The following is an 18,683-nucleotide window of genomic DNA, read 5'->3' on the forward strand; positions in this document are numbered from 1 at the left end:
CATATAGTGCCTCGAACAGTGCCATGTTGATATTGGAGTGGTAGATGTTGTTGTAGGCAAACTCAATCAAAGGCAAATAACTATCCCAACTACCATTCCACTGGAGAACAGACACTCTCAACATGTCCTCCAAAGTTTGAATCGTCCTCTCACATTGACCATCAGTCTGTGGATGATAGGCAATGCTATACAATAACTGAGTATTCATGGCATCATGGAATGCTCTCTAAAATCTGGAGGTGAATCTTGGATCTTTGTCCGAAACAATGGTGATGGGTACACCATGAAGTTTAACAATATTATCGATGAACAACTGTGCCAACTTCTCCAGTGTGTAGGTCTGTCGAATGGGTAAGAAATGAGCAGTCTTGGTGAGTCGATCCAAAATCACCCAAATGCCATCAAACCTCGACCGCGTGCTCGGCAAACCATACATGAAATCCATGATGATTTCCTCCTACTTCCACGTTGGTATAGGGAGATTCTATATTAGCCATTTAGGTCTCTGTCTGTCCGCCTTCACCTGCTGGTAGATAATACATCTCTTCACATACTCTGCCATATCCCATTTCATCCTATACCAGTAATAGAATGGATAGATAGTGTGATACAATTTAGTACTCCCCGGATGCATAGCATACACCGAAATGTGGGCTTTGTCCAAAATTTCCTTCTTCACAACTTTGTTATCCTTAGGCACAAACAGCCTATTTCCCATCACCAAGGCTCCATCTCTATGGATTTTCAAATCTCGCCTAGAACCATTCCGCAGCTGTTCTTTTAGGTCTACACACTGTTGGTCGAGCTCTTGAGCTTCCCGAACCAAATCAACCAAAATAGGCCTAATTTGGAAGTGTGCCAACAATGCTCCCTGTGAATCTGGTGTCATGGCAACACTGGTTTCTCGAAGACAAAATAATAGCGGGATATGGGTAGTTAGAAGGGAGGCGAGTTGTCCATAGGATTTCCAGTTAAGTGCGTCCGCTATGACATTAAGATGATACTCAATAGTGTAATCATAGTCACTAATGAGTTCCATCCACCCTCTCTGCCTCAAATTTAACTCTTTTTGGGTGAAGACATACTTCAAACTCTTATAATCGATAAAGATGCGGCACTTCTCGCCATTCAAGTAATGTCGCCAAATTTTTAGAGCAAAAACTACTGCTCTGAGTTCCAGATCATGAATGGGGTAGTTTCTTTTGTGAGTTTTAAGTTGCCTGGAAGCATAGGCGATGACTTTCTCTTGCTGTATCAGAACACAACCCAATCCCGACAAGGATGCATCACTGTAAATCTCAAACTCATCGCCATGGAAGAGTAAGGACAGGGGCATAAGTAAGACGATGTTTAAGCTCCTGAAAACTCCATTCACAATTCTCATCCCATTCGAATTTGATCCCCTTCTGGGTCAACTTAGTAAGAGGCAGGGCGATTGCCGAGAAAACCTGCATGAAACGTCGGTAATCGCAAACCAGTCTTAGAAAACTCCTCACTTCAGTAACATTCCTCGGCTGTTCCCACATGGACACTGCCGAAATCTTCTAAGGAACCACACTAATTCCCTCAGCAAAAACCACATGCTCGAGGAAACTGATCTGGTCTAGCCAAAACTAACACTTATTAAACTTTGCATATAGCTGATTCTTTCTCAATCTCTCCAACACCAATTTCAAATGTTTCATGTGCTTAGCATTACTCTTGGAGTAGATCAAGATGTTGTCAATGAACACAATTACAAACCGATAAAGATACGGTCTGAAAACTTTATTCGACAAATCCAGGAAAGCTGCAGGTGCATTCCTCAATCTAAAAGGCATAACACGAAATTCATAATGTCCATACCTAGTGTAGAAAGCAGTCTTCGGGACATCTTCGTTCTAGATTAGCAGCTGATGGTAACCCAAACGAAGATTTATCTTAGAGAATGCTTGAGCACCCCTCAATTGGTCAAACTGATCATCAATCCGAGGTAGGGGATACCGGTTATTCACTGTCACTCGATTAAGCTGCCTGTAGTTGATTTAAAGTCTCATTGACCCATCATTTTTCCTGACACACAATACAGGAATGCCCCATGGAAACGTGCTGGGTTGAATGTAGCTTTTATCCACAAGCTCCTAAGGTTGAATCTTCAATTCCCTCAATTCAGCTAGTGCCATTCGATATGGTGCTAAGGAAATGAGGTTGGTACTTGGAAGTAAATCAATGGTGAATTCAATTTCCCTCGTAGGTGGCAACCCTAGCAAATCTTCAGGAAATACATCGGTGAATTCATTCACCACTGGCACATCTCCAGCATGTAGAAAAGGTTCACCTTGCGTGACCACGTAAGCTAAGAATCCCACACAACCCTTTTGTAATAACTCTGTCGTCCGGATGGCGGAAATGATACTATTATGAAGGATTCCTCACTCACCTTGAAACATGATCGTTGGTTGTCCATGCCGATCAAATGTCACCAGTTTCTCTCCACATCCGATATAAGTATTGTGCCTAGATAACCAATCCATTCCCAGAATGACATCCAATTCCACAAGGTTGAAGGGAATCAAATTGGCCTCCATAAGTTCCCTTTCAACAATAACTGGGCAATCCCTAAACTCCCACTGTGCACATAATAGATCTCTAGGTGGCAATTGTATGAACATATCAAAACCGAGTGATGTAGGTTGTGGGTTAACAACCTGTGAAAATTATGGGGATATGAAATAATAAGTAGAACCCAAATCAATCAGAACATGAGCCCAATTACCGTAAACAAGTAACGTACCAGTAATAACTCTAGGATCCTGCTTCACCCCCCGTTTAGTCATGGCGTTGATACGTCCATAAGCTTGACATCCTGAACCACTGTTACGGCTGCCTTGAGTCATAGCACCCTGGTTGTTGCGGCCTGCTCGATTCCCCTAAGCACGACTGCCTGAAGTTGCCCCAGAAAACTGCAGCTGCCTCTAAGCAGAAACCTGAGTACTTTGATTACTACTCCCACCATAACTTTACGTAGTCGAATAATTACCTTCACTGTAATTCGAAGTACTCGGATTATTACTCCCACCGTAACTTGAACCAGAGGCAAAATCATCAGATGAACGTGGAGTACCGCAATTTTGGGCTATGTGTGTTATGCGTTTAACAACCTAAATATTAAGCTACTAATTGCACATTTTAAACTCGCAAGTGCACAAGATCAAACACATAGTATAGAAAGCAAGTACGAGATCATTCCCACGAGGATTGCACTAATACGTATCTAGAGCATGATTTCTAACAATTTAAATTAATTAATTCACAAAAACTAGCAAATATGCACATAAAGGTTTAACAAATAGTTTGAGATGCCTTAAGTTTAAGTAGTAAAACACAATATAAAGAACGTAGGAAAATAAAAGTAATTAGCAATAAGGGTTTGGAAAATAATGTTTGAACGGTTAGGACTTTGGTATCCATCTCTAACCTTTTTTCGCCTAAGCAACTGATACACACGATGATACAAAACAGATTTTTTATGCTTTACGTTTGTCAACCTAAAGGCATGGTATCTGCTCCTTAAGCTATTGATTTCCCTAAACAACGAATTAGGCATGGGTGTCTACACTAACTCTTTTCATTCTTGAAGTATTTAGCATGGTATCTACTAAATTGCACTCCGAGAAAGCATAATACAATGGAAATCGACAAACACACGAATCCTAGAACATGGTATCTATTCCGGTTATCCGTGATAATGAATTCCAAAAACCGTAACTAGTTCTCTTGTTACTCGGCATAGGTACAAGACTTGATCATCCAAATTTAACCATGTAACAAACTCAATTACAAGGCTATTCTATGGTGATCAATCATAAAATAACTCAATAAGATTGGAATTAAAACTGGAATTAATCACTAAAGCATCAACAAATTGTCTTGTAACAAAAGTGTATCAAAAATACTCAAGGAAACATGATTAGGACTTCAACCAAGTCCCAACTATGAAATTTAGTTACTCATAATGTAAATGGCAGCAAAGACAAACAAAATAGAAAGTAAAAGGAGAAGAAAAAACTCTTCAATGATGAATTGCGGAATGGTGCCCCAGTCCTTCCTCTTTTTCTCTTCTGTCGTGGCTGCCTCCTCTTTGGTGGCTGCTCTTTTTTTATTTTCTTCTAATTGTTTTTTCTGCACTGACCTACTGCTGCACTGAAGAGGGATAAAAACCCCCTTTTTCATTTGTAACAGCCCAAGGCTTGAATAGCCTTCTTTTCTTAATTCTAATTCAATGGGCTTTAAAGTCCCATCTTATTAGTCTTCTTATTTATTTCCTTACAGGCTTTTTAGCTTCTTCCAACCGTATAAAACTCCTCATAAATAGGAATTTTAATCTTCATTTAATCTGCCACATTGATACACGTTTGTAGAAAATTTCGTATTCGCACGTAGCCCGACCTTCATGTACTAAAACTGCCATAACTCCCTCTAGAAAAATGATATTCAAGAACCTTAAAATTTTTCAAAAAATAGACATCCGTGGCTTTCCAAGTATATATGGCACATCTCCTGGTTCTTCCCGAGTCAATACAGTTTAATCCACGAACTCGACTGCTTTGCACTGGCTGTGCTGATGACATAGGATTGTAAAAGCCTTTTTTAGGCCCTTTTGCACTCTTTGCTTGTTACAACCTACAAAACACAAATATAATGTAAAATCTATATAGAAGAGTAAAACAAAGGTGTAAACAAGGAGAATTATTAAATACATAATAACGAATTTACGAGCATAACAATGTGTCCAAAGCCGCCACACCTGTAACATATGTTTGGATCAGCAGCACCTGGATTAAAATGGCTGAAAGATCACCTTGTCGGCTCATTGGATGATCTCGAACCTTGACCCTGTTGCTTGAACGATTAAGAGTGTCTAGGGCTGAAGGAATTATAAGTAGTAGAAGGCTCTTTTATACTCTAGGACCAGAACACACGACCCCGCTAATTCTAGTTTCGAGGCTGGTTCTGGCTCTGAAGCAGATTCTGGTTAAGTTTGCTCCACCTCATCTGTTCGGCCCTTAAAGTCACCTCAATCATCTCCTTGTAGGAGGCATACCTTTGTGGTGCCAGAAGTTTGCAAATGTCATCATTGATAGCAATTTGTAGCTATATCATAATCTCCCTTTGGTTCCTATAGGTTCCTTCATGGTGTCTTGACAAGCGTCGAAAAGTGCTATCAAACTCTGTAATACTCAAATTGCCCTGGCGAAATTCTAGAAACTTCTGTCTTTTCCTCAGCTGATAACCGAGGCTAAAAAAATGTGCACTGAAAAGTCTCTTGAATGTAGCTAAGTCATCATAGAGTTACGTAAGCGAGAGCCTGTCATTAACTTCCACCAATATCTCGTGTTCCCCTAAAAGAAGTAACCAGCGGTATTCGCCTATTCAGACGTTGGGCATCTCATACTTTCTAAGGTGTCCTCCATCTTTTCTAGTCAATCCTCAGCCTCTTCACAAGTTCTAACTACATTAAGATCCGTAATGTCGTGGCTACGAGCAATCTTCATATAAGTACGACTTAGCTTGCTATTACCAGGAAAGACATTTCGTAGAGCGGAGGTCAACTGCTGAATTCCTCCCATTAGACCAGAACGAGGTCGTCGAGGTACATTCCCACTAGTAGGATCCATGATTCTGATAAGAGGCAAACAAGGTTTAGAAGGACGAAAGATTATGGCTACAAGAAAGCTTATGATTACCAAATGGAAGAATGAAGCCCTAAGTATGCTCTAATACCAATCTGACATGCCCCAATCTCGATGTTCGGAAGACAGCGGGATGGCCACGTGTTGGTCGACACCCGAGGGTGACGTAAGCCTTTAATGAATGCATATGTCGAGAACATGTGAAATATGCATATAAATTTCGCGTGAACTACGCAATGTAATATTCAAATACAAACCTTACTAAAATAATATAATAATATTTAGTCGTTAAATAAATGATAGTGCTAATGCATGACATGTTCAGAGCATACATCTAATTCATAAAACAAGCGGAAGGTGTTATTACAAGTTATGTCAAAGTAGAGAGGATGACACGATGTAACTAGTAGGGGAATGCCTCGTAGCTCGGATCGTATGCCTTGTTCCTATGTCCTAAGGGAGCGCAAAACAAACATGAGTGGACCAAGTTGGTATATAAGTAGTACAAACATAGTTATTCAACAACGTACTAACCCCCAAAGTTTATGAAAACTCATATAGCATAATAAGTAATAGGTTTCCTGAAAACCCTAGCATGCCATAAAACCTTCATAAAACATATATCGTAAAGTGTGCTAAATAGTGGTATAATAATCGCCCGTAGGCAGAACATACGCACGTAGGCAGGACAATGACCACTAGATAAGCACAAAAACATTAAATATAATCTTTCCAACAGAAGTACATATATCTCAATGGAGCTTAGTAGCTCAAACATCATATCTCAAAATATCTTCATAGTATATAGTCATCCATCATATATACTACAAAGGACATAAAAATCGATAAAGTATGGTGTTCCAAAATATTCTAAGTAAAGCATGATATCTCATTAAGTGTAAATCTGATTTACTCATAAACATTTCATAAAACATAACCATTAAATCATGTTTTTCATGTATGAATTTCTAATAGTAAATTATGCATTTTTAGAAGGGGTCCACTCATCGATACTCCATTGTCGAAGAGCCGTGCGAAATAGGAAGGACGGAAACGCTGCTAATAAACGCACTTAAGCACATAAAGGGTCGAATTAATAAAACTCTACCATAACGATTAAATTTCAAAAAACAGACGTCATAAATGGATTCGTGACGTCGAAAAACATAAGGGGGACCTTGGGTACCTCCATGCGCCGCCGCAAGATGACGGCCCCGATTGCCACGCGTCGAGATGGGTCGTCGAAAAGTTGGCCAAAAAAGTCACTGGTGCCGCTGTGATCGTCACTGTGGACGGCAACGCATGTGCTCCATGCACCGGCATCGGTGACCCTTCACGCGCGCCTTGGGTTCTGGGCTCCGACTGGGTTTAGGCTTGGGCTTAGGGTCCTAGGCTCAGGCCTAGGGTTTTGGCCCAAAGGCCTGGTTTGGGTTTTTGGTTTAAAAAGGTTAATGGGCTTAATTATTTTGGGCTTGTAATCTAGCCCAAGGGATTGAATTTGGGTTGCGGTCAATGGGCCGAAGACCTGAGGTTTTAGGTTAAGGGTTTGGGCCTGGTAGCTCGACCCAATGCTTTGGGTTTGGGTTGGGTTTCGATCCAGGTCTTAGCATCTTGGGTGGGGTTTGACCCGGTTTAGGCTAGGGAGAAGACCATAGCTTCTCGAGCTTCGATTGACTCTGTTACTCAACCCTAGGGTACGATCCAGCTATCAAATTGAAGCTTAGGAGGAGAGGAAGAAATTCATACCTACAACACACTGTGAGGTGGCCGGAGTCGGTCGGGGTTTGGCTCGAAAGTCATGGGACTCACCGGAGAACTTCCAGGGTTCTTTGTGCTTCATAGAGGAGAAATGAGAGTGAGACTCAACACGATGGACGTGGTGGTGTCGTCGTCGTCGTCGTTTGTCTCTATTTGGGTGTGTAGGTGTGTGTGTAAATCGGGGAGAGGGATAGGGGATTGGTGCGAGAGAGAGAGTGAGCTGAAAGAGAGCTCGGGGAAAGGGAAGAGATAGAGAGAAAAGAAGGAAAGTGATAGGAGAGAGTGTGTGTGTTGTAATAATGCAAAATAATACAAAATATTCTAAAAGGGAAATGGGAGATCCGGGTAGGGTGAGGGGATAAGGGGGCAAAATGGCCATTTCATAACTCCGTTAATATGACAAAACACATAATTTGGGACGGGGTTTCACACAGTTACGATCGATTTCATTATGTAATGTTGTTTATAAGGTGATTGCTAAGCTACTTACCAATGGTATGAAGATGGTTTTGCCGCATTTTATAAGTGCAAACTAATCGGCTTTTGTGCGCGGTATATAGATTCAGGATAACATCTTGGTTGCGCCTGAGATACTTTATTCTCTCAATCAACAATGTGACGGTGATGAGGTTTGTGAGGCAATGAAGTTAGACATGGTGAAGGCTTATGATCGAGTTGAATGGAGTTTTTTTTATTGGAAATGATGAAAGCCTTAGGTTTCCTAAATGATTTTTGTCTTCGAATTGCAGAATGCATAACTACGGTTACTTATAGTGTGCTAATTAATGGCTCTTCCACTAGGTTTATTCAGTCGAAGAGAGGGCTAGGGCAAGGGGATCCTATGTCCTCGTTTCTTTTCTTAATTTATGCCAAGGGCTTTCAGTTTTGCTACGAAGGAGGGAGGAGTGTGGCTCTCTACATGGGATGCGGGTGGCACCTGGTGCGATATCAATATCTCACTTATTTTTTTTGCAAATGATGCTGTAATTTTTTGCAAGGTTAAGGATGATGCGGTTCAGCAGGTTATGGATGTGTTATAGTGTTATGCGGAAGCCTCCAGACAAATTATTAATAGGGAGAAGAGCTCTTTGTATTTTGATGCTCACTGTTCGCGGAAACGGCGAAGGAAACTTGCTACTTGTACTAATATTAATGGCAGAGAAGACTTTGGTAAGTACTTGGGGCTCAGTGCTGATTTTGGTTCATCTAAGAAGGTGGTGTTTTAATGGGTTCGTGAGGCTTTGGAAAGGAGAATTAATGGTTGGGCGGAACAATTTCTTTCCCCTGCTGGAAAAAGATGTTCTAATTAAAGCGGTTGCAATGGCATTACCAAACTATGTGATGTCATGTTTTAAACTTCCGATGAGCCTATGTAACGAACTAGAGTCTGCTATTACAAAGTTTTGGTGGCTGGGAAGTAAGGACAAAAATGGCATGCATTGGATCTCTTGGGAGAAAATGAAAAGAAGGAAGAAGATGGGAGGGCTTGGGTTTAGGGATTTATTGTCTTTTAACCTAGCTTATTTAGCGAAGATTGGGTGGCGACTATTGCATAATCCTAGTACGTTGTTAGGACAAATTTTTAAATCAAAATATTTCATGGATTGGTTGTTTATGGAGGTTAAGCTGGGTAGAAGGTCTTCGTGGGTGTGGAAGGGCAGCATTCCGGGGTGGAGGATACTAAAGAGAGGTATGAGATGGCGGGTTGGTGATGGTAGGTGTATTTGAGTTAGTCATGACCCTTGGTTTCCACGGCCTCACACTTATAGAGTTCGATTGAAACATAATAAGATGCCGGTGATGGTGAGGAAGTTGATTGATTCAGAGGTGGGGGCTTGGAAGGTAGACTTGATTCGGCGATGTTTTGAGGAGGAGGAGGGCAATCTTATTCTTGGTTTACCAATAAGTTTAACGGGGTGTAAAGATAGAGTCATATGGCACTATTCTAGAAACAGGAATCATATCGTTCGTACGGGTTATAGAGTTGCCATGGAGATGTAGGAAGATGGGGAACTTGGTAGGAAATGGACAAGAGGTAGTAGTCGGCAGGACGTCGTTGACCGTTGTCGGCAGGATGTTTGGAGGTTGGTAGTGCCAAATAAAATGAAGTTTTTTTATTTGGCGCTGCTGCAAAATCCTTAGTAGTGCGGGTTAATCTTCTCTGACGACGGATGCGAGTGGACAGTTCATGTGTTATGTGTGGAGCAGCGGAGGAGACGGAGTAACATTTGTTTTTTGAATGCGAGTTCAGCTGTGTGTTGTGGTACTGTTGCTCTTTGTAACTAGACTTGAAGTCTATCACGGGGCAGGATTTTCGTGAGTCTTGTCAGGGGTTATGTGCTCGATTTCGTGACGAAGATAGACAAGAGGAGCTTTTGCAGGAGTGTATTTTTATTATGTGGAGAATTTGGAAGAGTCGAAATGAGATGGTGTTTAAAGGAGTGTTGACTAATCCCATGTAGGGGGTTAATTTGGTGAGGCATCAACTTATTGAATTCAGAGCATGCCAAAATTCTAAGAAGCAAGTTGTTGTCCGTTGTGAGGATGGTGATGGAGCTATCTTTGCCGGGCAATCAGTTCGATGGACGCGGCCCAATTATGGTGTGCTTAAGATTAATTGTGACGGTGCATGGTGTGGGAAGACACTCAAAGGAGGATATGGGTGGGTTATGAGGGTCTTTGTCGGATTGCTGCAAGCGGCAGGTGGGGAAGGAGGCCTATTTTTCAATAATGCGGCGATGGTAGAAGCTGTTACGATTCGTGTGGCGTTAATGGTATGTATTGAGATGGGTCGTGATGAAGTGGAGATTGAGTTTGACTCTCAGTTGATAATTAGTATGCTTAACGGGGAGTATGTGGTAGACACTACTTTGGAGTGTTTTATCCATGATATTGGTCATTTGGCGTCTCAATTAGGAGGGGTGAGGTTTGTGTTTGTCAAGCGGAATGGAAATGCCGCTGCTCATGCTGTAGCCTCATACGTTGTCTCGCATGAAGGTGTTTTTCATTGGGATGCTCTTGGTCTGGAGTTTTTATTTAATATTCTTGATGAAGTTGTAAACGTTTCTATTAAAATTTAATAAAAGTTATCATTTGACCAAAAAAAAAAAAAGCCTTTCTATCGTGGCGTGGTGTGACGGGCCTTGTGTTTTATGCTTTGAAATCAGTGAGCAAATGTATCTTTTGTATTCATCCCCTTTTGTGTATGCATGTTGCCATTTCTTCATTATTTTTTCCTTTAGCTTGCGTGAGTTTTTTCGTTTGTCACAAACTGATGATTGTATTATTAAACTTAAGGACTTAATTTGTTGTAATTTCTTTTTCCATCTCAAATAAATTTTGTATTTGGCGATTTTTGTCCAAATTCAATTAGATGCTCCATTCAGGCATAAACCTCTATCGCTATATACACTTTCAATTTGATGCTCCATTCAGGCAAAAAATCCCTAAAAAAGATTAGGGCTTCTGACCATCATCACTTTCAATTGCTTCGAACTCATAACTCGATTAATTGGCTTCTGACTCATCGCTACTTTTATTTACTTCGAATGGATCATAACTTGATTCACTGGTGACTCATCATCACTTTCATTTGCTTCCAACTGATCGTAACTTGATCCACCGGCTTCCGAAGTTTCATCTCGTCTTGTTTGTTCTTGTATTTTTGGTTCCCTCGATAGGAAGACATGATCAAATTTGAATTTCTCAGCATCTTCAGCATAAAACGGGCATATACCACACGTTTCCACCTTCACACCGGGAATGTGTTGGTCGTAAGAATTTAGCAGGTAGAATTCAACAGAGGCCTCATTTGCAAGTTTGTAAACATGAGGGGAGCATTTTTTTGCAACCTCTTCACTTTTAATGGCCTTATTCCACACGTGATCATGTCGGTCGTAGCAGTTGTCATTCAATTTCCAGCTAGCTTGTGGGATATAGAATACAGAAGTGAACACTTGATGGCTTTCACCCAGGAATTTGACACTAAAACTAGCTCTTACCCTCAATTCTCCCTGGCAGTTGGAAACACAAGAAACAACAACAGAGAGAGCGAAACCTGATAAACCTGTTCGAAACCAATCTGGAGGAAGCTTGAAATGAACTGAAGGTCCCTCGCTTTGATAGTTGAAGCTGAACCAATTTGGAATTTCTTTTCCCGGACATACAATGCTAACACAAGGGTGATCATAAAAATTAAGTTCCTCGAAAGAGTCGAAAACAAACTGAAGATCCCTCACTTTGATAGTTGCCATTCACAGAAACAATTTCATAATCAATCAAAATCGTCCAATCTCTTAATCTTCATTTGTAAATCCCTAGAAAAAAAATCATTTGAAACAAACATCGTTTAGTCATCCAAATATATCAAATAAGTCAACAACGTAAGTACTAAGTATATCGTTTGAAACAAACATCGTTTAGTATATTCATGTTGAACCGTTGATTTATTTGATCAATATATTGTCAACACTTCCTCTTTCTTAATTTGGTGGTAGGAGTAGTTTCTACACTTTTCCGAATTATTCAACTCTCCAAAGAAGTACTCATTTCCATTTGCATCTTCAGTGCCTTTCCGAACGTCAATGGAGACTCCGAGAAAAGACTCATGATCATTGGAGTTAATTTTAGTCGGCTAGTTGTTGTTCTTCGTTTTTGTATCTGCTATTCACCATTCCAAACCTTTCTATCGTGGTGTGGGTGGGACGAGCCTTGTATTTTATGCTTTGAAATCAATGGGCTTGTAATGTATCGTTTGTATTTCATCCCTTTTTGTGTAAGCATGTCACATTTTCTTCATTATTTTTTACATTTAGCTTGTTGGTCGACATATGTTTTCTCCTTAATTTTGGAAAGTTCTTATTCCTATTGAAGCAAAGACCTCGTAGCTTTTTTTTCCTTTATTAAAAAAATTTGTTACAAATTTTTTAATTGTATTATTAAACTTAGAACACGCCTTTTGGAAAGTTCAGTTCAACCGAAACACGCCTTTTGCCAATATCAGTCCTAATTTTCGCTCGTGGCAGTTCAGTCATCGAACTATTGCGATATTTTTTCATCGTATGTTCAAACCATTGCGCTTGGTCGTGAGATTTTGTATATGCATTTCTAAGTTTATGAAAAAAAATGACTGAAAAGAATACAATGGTTTGTAAACGAATGAAATGAAAGGAGGAAATGAAATGATCAGTATTTTAATCAAAAACAAATGTTACACACTTCTGAAACTTCTCTATGCCTTAGACATTTATAAGTAGGGCTTAAAAGGGAATGAAGTGTATAAACAACTATTAAACGAATAATCGCTTTTAGTTGAGACACAAGCTTGATTCACTGTCCTCTTGACTCATCATCACTTGATCCACTGGCTTCGGATTCTTCATCGTGTCTTCGTTTCTAGTAATTTTCGTTCCCTTGACACCAAGACATGATCAAATTTGAATTTCTCAGCATCTTCTGCATACAATGGGCATATACCACACTTTAACACCATCACAACGGAAATGGGTTTATCGGAATAATCCACCGCGCAGAATTCAACAGAGGCCTCATTGGCAAGTTTGTAAACATCAGGGGAGCTTTGTTTTGCTACCTTATCACTTCGAAAGCACTTATTCCACACATACATGTGATGCCGGTCGGAACAGTAGTCATTCAATTTCCAGTTGACTCGTGGGATAACGAATAGAGAAGTGAACAATTCATGTCTTTCACCAAGGAATTTGACATTGAAACTAGCTTTTACCCTAAACTCTGGCTGGTAGTTCGAAACGCAATAAGAAACAATAGCAGAGAGAGCGAAACCCCATAAACCTTTCCGAAACCAATCTGGAGGAAGCTTGATATGAACTGAAGATCCCTCACTTTGATAGCCAAAGCTGAACCAATTTGGAATTTCTTTTCCCGGACAAACAGTGCTAACAAACGTACTGTAACCAAAGTGAAGATCATTCATAATTCTAAGCTGTGCTTCATCCATTATGTTGCTCCTTGCATTATGATCCAATTTTAAGCAATCAGAAAAATTTAGTTCCCCAAATTTGTAGTGTTTATAACAACCTTGTGTGAGTGCAGTCCTTGAACTTGACACTGTCTTCAGTGATGTGCAGCCTTGAGCTTCAAGATTACATAGCACTGGGAGCTCTGGTAATGATTGAAGCCACTTGCACCCGATTAAACTTAGTTTACGCAATCGAGAAGATTGTTTGATGCTAGCAGGTATGCTCCTAATCATGGTTCCACTCAGATATAAGTTTTGCAATGAGGTTGAGCCAACGAGACCATCAGGAATTTCTGATATGCTGGTGTGACAGAGGTCTAGAAATTCCAAAGAGTGCAAACCAACAGAACCGGATGGCAACTCTTTGAGTCCCTGACAGTCACGAAATCTGAGAACTCTAAGGTTGGTTAAACTGTAGATACTTCTTGGGACAACCTTAAGGTTCTTGCACTCAGAAAGAGATAAAGTTTGAAGCCCAATTAGATTTCCAATAGACGAAGGAAGCTTTTCGAGCGCTGTCCCTTCCAAACTAAGAAAGTGCAGATGTTCTATTGGCTCCAAGATTTGAGGGAATTCGTAAAATGCAGAGCAACCTTTGAGATCAAGTGTGTCAAGACATTTCAACTTACAAATGCTCTTCGGGATACTTGAAAGCCTTTTGCAATCTATTAGTTTAATTCTTTTGAGTGCAGGGAAATACTCAATTGATGAGTGCATCTCTTGAACCGCTGTTTCATTCAAAATAAGAGACTCGGACTCCAAATGTTCCATTGGCTCCAAGATCTCTGGGAATTTTTCAAGTTTAGAGCACCCAGAGAGATTGAGCTCCTTTAGAGATTTCAACTTACAAATGTTTGTTGGTAGACTCACAAGTCTCTTGCAATCATTCAAATATAATCCACTTATATCCCTGGGAAGCTCAGAAAACTCGCTAAGAGACTTGCAGGAGTTTAGATGAAAAGAACTAGAGACTTTCAGCTTACACCTGTTGCTTGGAAGTTTCTTAAGGTCTTTGCAATGACTCACAAACAAGTATGAAATGTTTTTGTTAGACCAAACTGATTCAGGCAACTCCTGTATACCACTGTAATGTAAATTTAAGATTCCAATATTCTCTGGCACCTCTGGAAGATACTTGAGACTCATGCAATATGAAAGATCAAGATGCGTAAGCTTGTCGAGACTTTTAAAACACCAAGGAATTTCTACCAAACTTTCACAGCCACGAAGATTTATTTCCACAATTTTTGGACTCCCAGAGAGATTTGGTACTTCCTTTAGATATTTAGAGTTCTTCAGATTGATCACTTTTAAGTTCACAAGTCTCTGTAACAAAAGTAATGAAAAATACAAAGGATAAATTACTGAGACTTTCTACGCTGCATTTTATACAAGAACTAAAATAAGAATATATACCTGGTCTTCATTCCATAGCTCCTTAACTTGGCTTTCAGGCAAATGTATCTCAACCAGATTTTCTGGGGAAAATTTTGACGGCAAAGATTTCAATGGATATTCACACCAGTAAAGATAACGAAGAGAATCGGGAAGGTCTACAGAACCGGCTAATTCACAGGAGACTCCTAACTGTCCATTCACAGATAGCCAGATTAGGTTAGACATCTTTTTGAAGTCTGCGTGTTTCAACTTTAGCTCTTCAATCTTAGACCAGTTAACCAATATGGCTTGAACATTCGAAGCTCCCTGACAATAAGAACAAGTTTAAATGTAAATATATATACAAAAAAATTCAATCAATAATGAAATTTTTTGTAATCTGACTTCTGTATCATAAGTGAGCTTTTCGTTGGTGTGTTATCATCTAAAGTTCGCTCTTTGATTTTGCTTTAAAAATAAATAAAAAGAAAAGGAAATTGAATTCATTTGGCCCTTACTGTGTTACTTTTCAGTGCACAACAGACATCTTCATCATTGGACAACCTGTTCCGTTTGCCGGGATCTTCAATACATTGTTCGAGAACAATTCTGCTTCCCATTTCTTGTAGCAAATCGTGCATCTCTATGGTTTTCTTTGAATCAATTGATATGAGAGACATATCTACGAGAACTCTAATTCCACCTGCTGCAAAGAATCCACGAATAGCTAACATTTTTTTTACATAATCCACATGCTTCCCTTTATGAAAACAAGCTATATCCAAAAATATCTCCTTCTCATTTCTTCCCAATCCATCATAACTCAGTCTCAACACTTTTTGGATATTTTCATTGGGAAATTCTTTCAATTTGTTCAATTCATCTTCCCATTCTTCTTTGCTCTTGCAATTTAGGAATGAGGACCCCATAAGTATAAGAGCTAAAGGAATGCCTCCAGCATAATCCACCACCTTGTCTGCCAACTCCTTATAATCTGTTCTACAAGTATTGTTATTCTTGAAAGCACGAGAACAGAAGAGCTGAAGAGCGTCATCTGGTTTTAATCCCTCAACCTCATAGATCCTATACTCTTCAACAGTTTGCCTAAGCATGCTCCTATCTCTACTTGTGATAATGATTCTACTTCCAGTACCATACCGAAGACGATTGCCACCTAAACGTTCCATTTGCATTGAATCACTCACATCATCAAGAACAATGAGGACCTTTGTACGACTGAGCCTTTCTCGAACAAAAGTTGATCCTATGGATAGACCTTCTTCCTTCAATATCTCTTTAAGAAGTGTTTTTTCCAAGTGATCTAGTCCATTTGTTTGTTCTGAGTTCTCCCTAACATTTCTAAGAAAACAACTGGCTTCGAATTTAGAAGAGAGTCTGTGGAATACAGTTTCAGAAAGGGTGGTCTTGCCAATACCACCCATTCCCCAAATTCCTACAGTGATGCAAGCGTCCTGTGAATGAATGCCTAATAGCGATTCTATTTGCTGGATGCGGCTTTCAATTCCAACCAGGCCCTCCAAAATGCATGATGATTCACAAATCAATTTGGTCCAAATATCATCAACAACTTTCTTAATTAGATCTGCCTCAGTCCTGGCATATATATATATATATATATGTACATGATTAGGTAGAAAAGCAATAGTTAGTCTTAAATACGCTTTACCAAATCTTAGCGCAAATCAAATTGTCACAAATTTAAAGATATTTTATACTAGTTCAAGAAAGAGTTATTTACCCGGAATTGTTTGAGTAATCAAACCCAGAGAGATTGGCTGCAGTCCTCAAAGCATCCCTCCACTTGTGCACCATATCGATACCGTCCTTGAAACGTTTTTCAAGTTGAGCAAATGCATCCGCATAATTCCCGTGTTGTTTTCGTACATCCGATGGACTGATGTCGTAGAATACGGGTACAACCATCTGGCCATATCTTTCCTTGCATTTGAGTATATGCACAAGTTCATCCAAACACCATGTGGAAGAAGCGTAGTTTTTCGAGAAAATGATCACCGAAAGCATAGATTTCTCGATTGCTTCTAGAAGGGCAGGTCCGATTTCTTCTCCTCTCTGAAGTCTGTAATCTATGTAGGTTTCAATTTTCTTCTGAAGTAAGGCAGCATGAAGATGGCTGGTAATACCAAGGCGGGTGTCCTCACCTCTGAAACTGATGAACACATCATACTTTTCCTGATGAGGGGGGATATCAACATCTTCAGCATCACCAGCTGCAGGATCAACAGCAGTAGACGACGACGAGGAAGAAAATGTTAACGATCTGCAGCACATCTGCAAGAGAGTGATGATGCACTCCATCTGAGTGCGAGATAATAATATATCAAAGAAAGAGAATGAAGCGAGTGCTTGATAATGTATCGAAGAAAGAGAATGGATATATCAGAATGAATGAGATTTGTTGAGTTGCAATTGAGAAGAGAATCCAATTAAGGAAATCAAGACAGAGTTAGCTTGAAAGTGGGAAGCAAGAGCAGTTGCCCGCAGAGACTAAATCAGATTGTAGTTCAGCAATTGTACTAGTTGACTTGACTGACTTCACTAGTTACCCAACTCATTCACCTTACTTTCCAAGAACAAAAATTCGTTCGGATCTCTTCTATCAAAACCATCCATTCAAGTGTTCTAAATTCTTAAAATTTGATCTAATAATTAAAAATAAAATCTCATTAAAAATTATAATAATTTTAATTATTTAATCAAATTTTAACAATACAGATAACTTGATTTGGTAATTTTAATGGAAGAGAGGAAGAGGATCTCTTCCCCAAAAATTCAAAGCGTTCAGACACATTGAAAAGGACAGATGAAGGGCACATCATCACATGGCAATGGCATCATCAGTTGACACCTTTTTTTAAAGATAGCTGACTGCTCACAGGAGTCACAACTCACAAGTCACTGTGCATGGTAGCGGCAAACACACAGTAGCCAATAGGCCCCACTTCCTGGCCTTACGCGCTTTATGTATAAATTTAACTTCGATGCTGCATCCACTGGTTTAATCTTTCATCAGCAAAGCATCCAATGCAATTTAATTTCTACAAGGACTAAACCTAAGTTGAAAATTATAGTACACCATTTTTACCAAAAAAAAAATTTATAGTACACGATAAACGATTGAAATATAAAATTTTATGTTCAATTATTTTATGCAAATATTTGTCTACATGGTCTTCATTAACAATAATACTTATTGTAGCTACGATAATATAAAATTATAGCACACAGATTAATTAACAAGACAAATGCATGCCCTCTAGTTGGATCTTTGGAATTTTCCTTTGATTTCTATCAATCATCCAATCTATCTGACTCACCATTACACCCCCACTACTTCACTCAACCCTTTTTCTTCGTTATTGTGCTCTTCAGCTGGAATCTCTGGAATTTTCCCTTGGTATATACTAAAGGGTGTGCTATCCATTGATAATTTTTGTCTGTTAATCTTCTTCAATTCATTCAATCTGATAGTCGAAAATTAAAAAGATGTGTGAAAAGTAAAATGTGATGCATACTAAAAGTGAAAAACGTTAGAAATACTGTTTATTCTACATTGTTTTTTCATTTTTGCCCCTTCTTTATTTCTGTGGTTAATGTTCATTCTACAGTGTGATTTTCGTTTTTACCCCTCCTTTAATCTTTTACTTCATTTCTGAATTCCTACTTCCCACACCGTTTTATTATCTTGACCGACCTTTTCTCTGGATGCTTCCCCCACCGTTTCAGACTCTGGGCTCACCTTTTCCCTGCCTGCCTCCTGCTCTACCCGTCTCCCTCCTCGCCTCACCTCCCAATCTCCCAACTTATTTTCGATTTGCCGAGTTTGGTCTCCATCTTCT

General features: G+C 39.6%; 2 protein-coding genes across 2 annotated transcripts; both read right to left on the bottom strand.

The window, feature by feature from the left end:
* Window positions 1-2,120: 2,120 nt before the first annotated feature.
* On the bottom strand, window positions 2,121-2,876 carry LOC139188630 (uncharacterized). Its single transcript, XM_070806260.1, has 3 exons — window positions 2,742-2,876; window positions 2,420-2,687; window positions 2,121-2,335 (listed from the first exon to the last, which is right to left on the bottom strand). The coding sequence occupies exons 1-3, from the start codon at window positions 2,874-2,876 to the stop codon at window positions 2,121-2,123; spliced, it is 618 nt and encodes a 205-aa protein (XP_070662361.1).
* A 9,717-nt stretch (window positions 2,877-12,593) lies between these two features.
* LOC103440971 (disease resistance-like protein DSC1) lies at window positions 12,594-17,449 on the bottom strand. Its single transcript, XM_070806480.1, has 4 exons — window positions 16,565-17,449; window positions 15,324-16,419; window positions 14,845-15,132; window positions 12,594-14,754 (listed from the first exon to the last, which is right to left on the bottom strand). Exons 1-4 carry the CDS (start codon window positions 17,140-17,142, stop codon window positions 12,808-12,810), a joined length of 3,909 nt encoding a protein of 1,302 aa, XP_070662581.1. The 5' UTR covers window positions 17,143-17,449; the 3' UTR covers window positions 12,594-12,807.
* Window positions 17,450-18,683: the final 1,234 nt, after the last annotated feature.

This window comes from Malus domestica, chromosome 10, assembly GCF_042453785.1.
Source record: "Malus domestica chromosome 10, GDT2T_hap1".
In the NCBI taxonomy this organism is placed as follows: domain Eukaryota; kingdom Viridiplantae; phylum Streptophyta; class Magnoliopsida; order Rosales; family Rosaceae; genus Malus; species Malus domestica.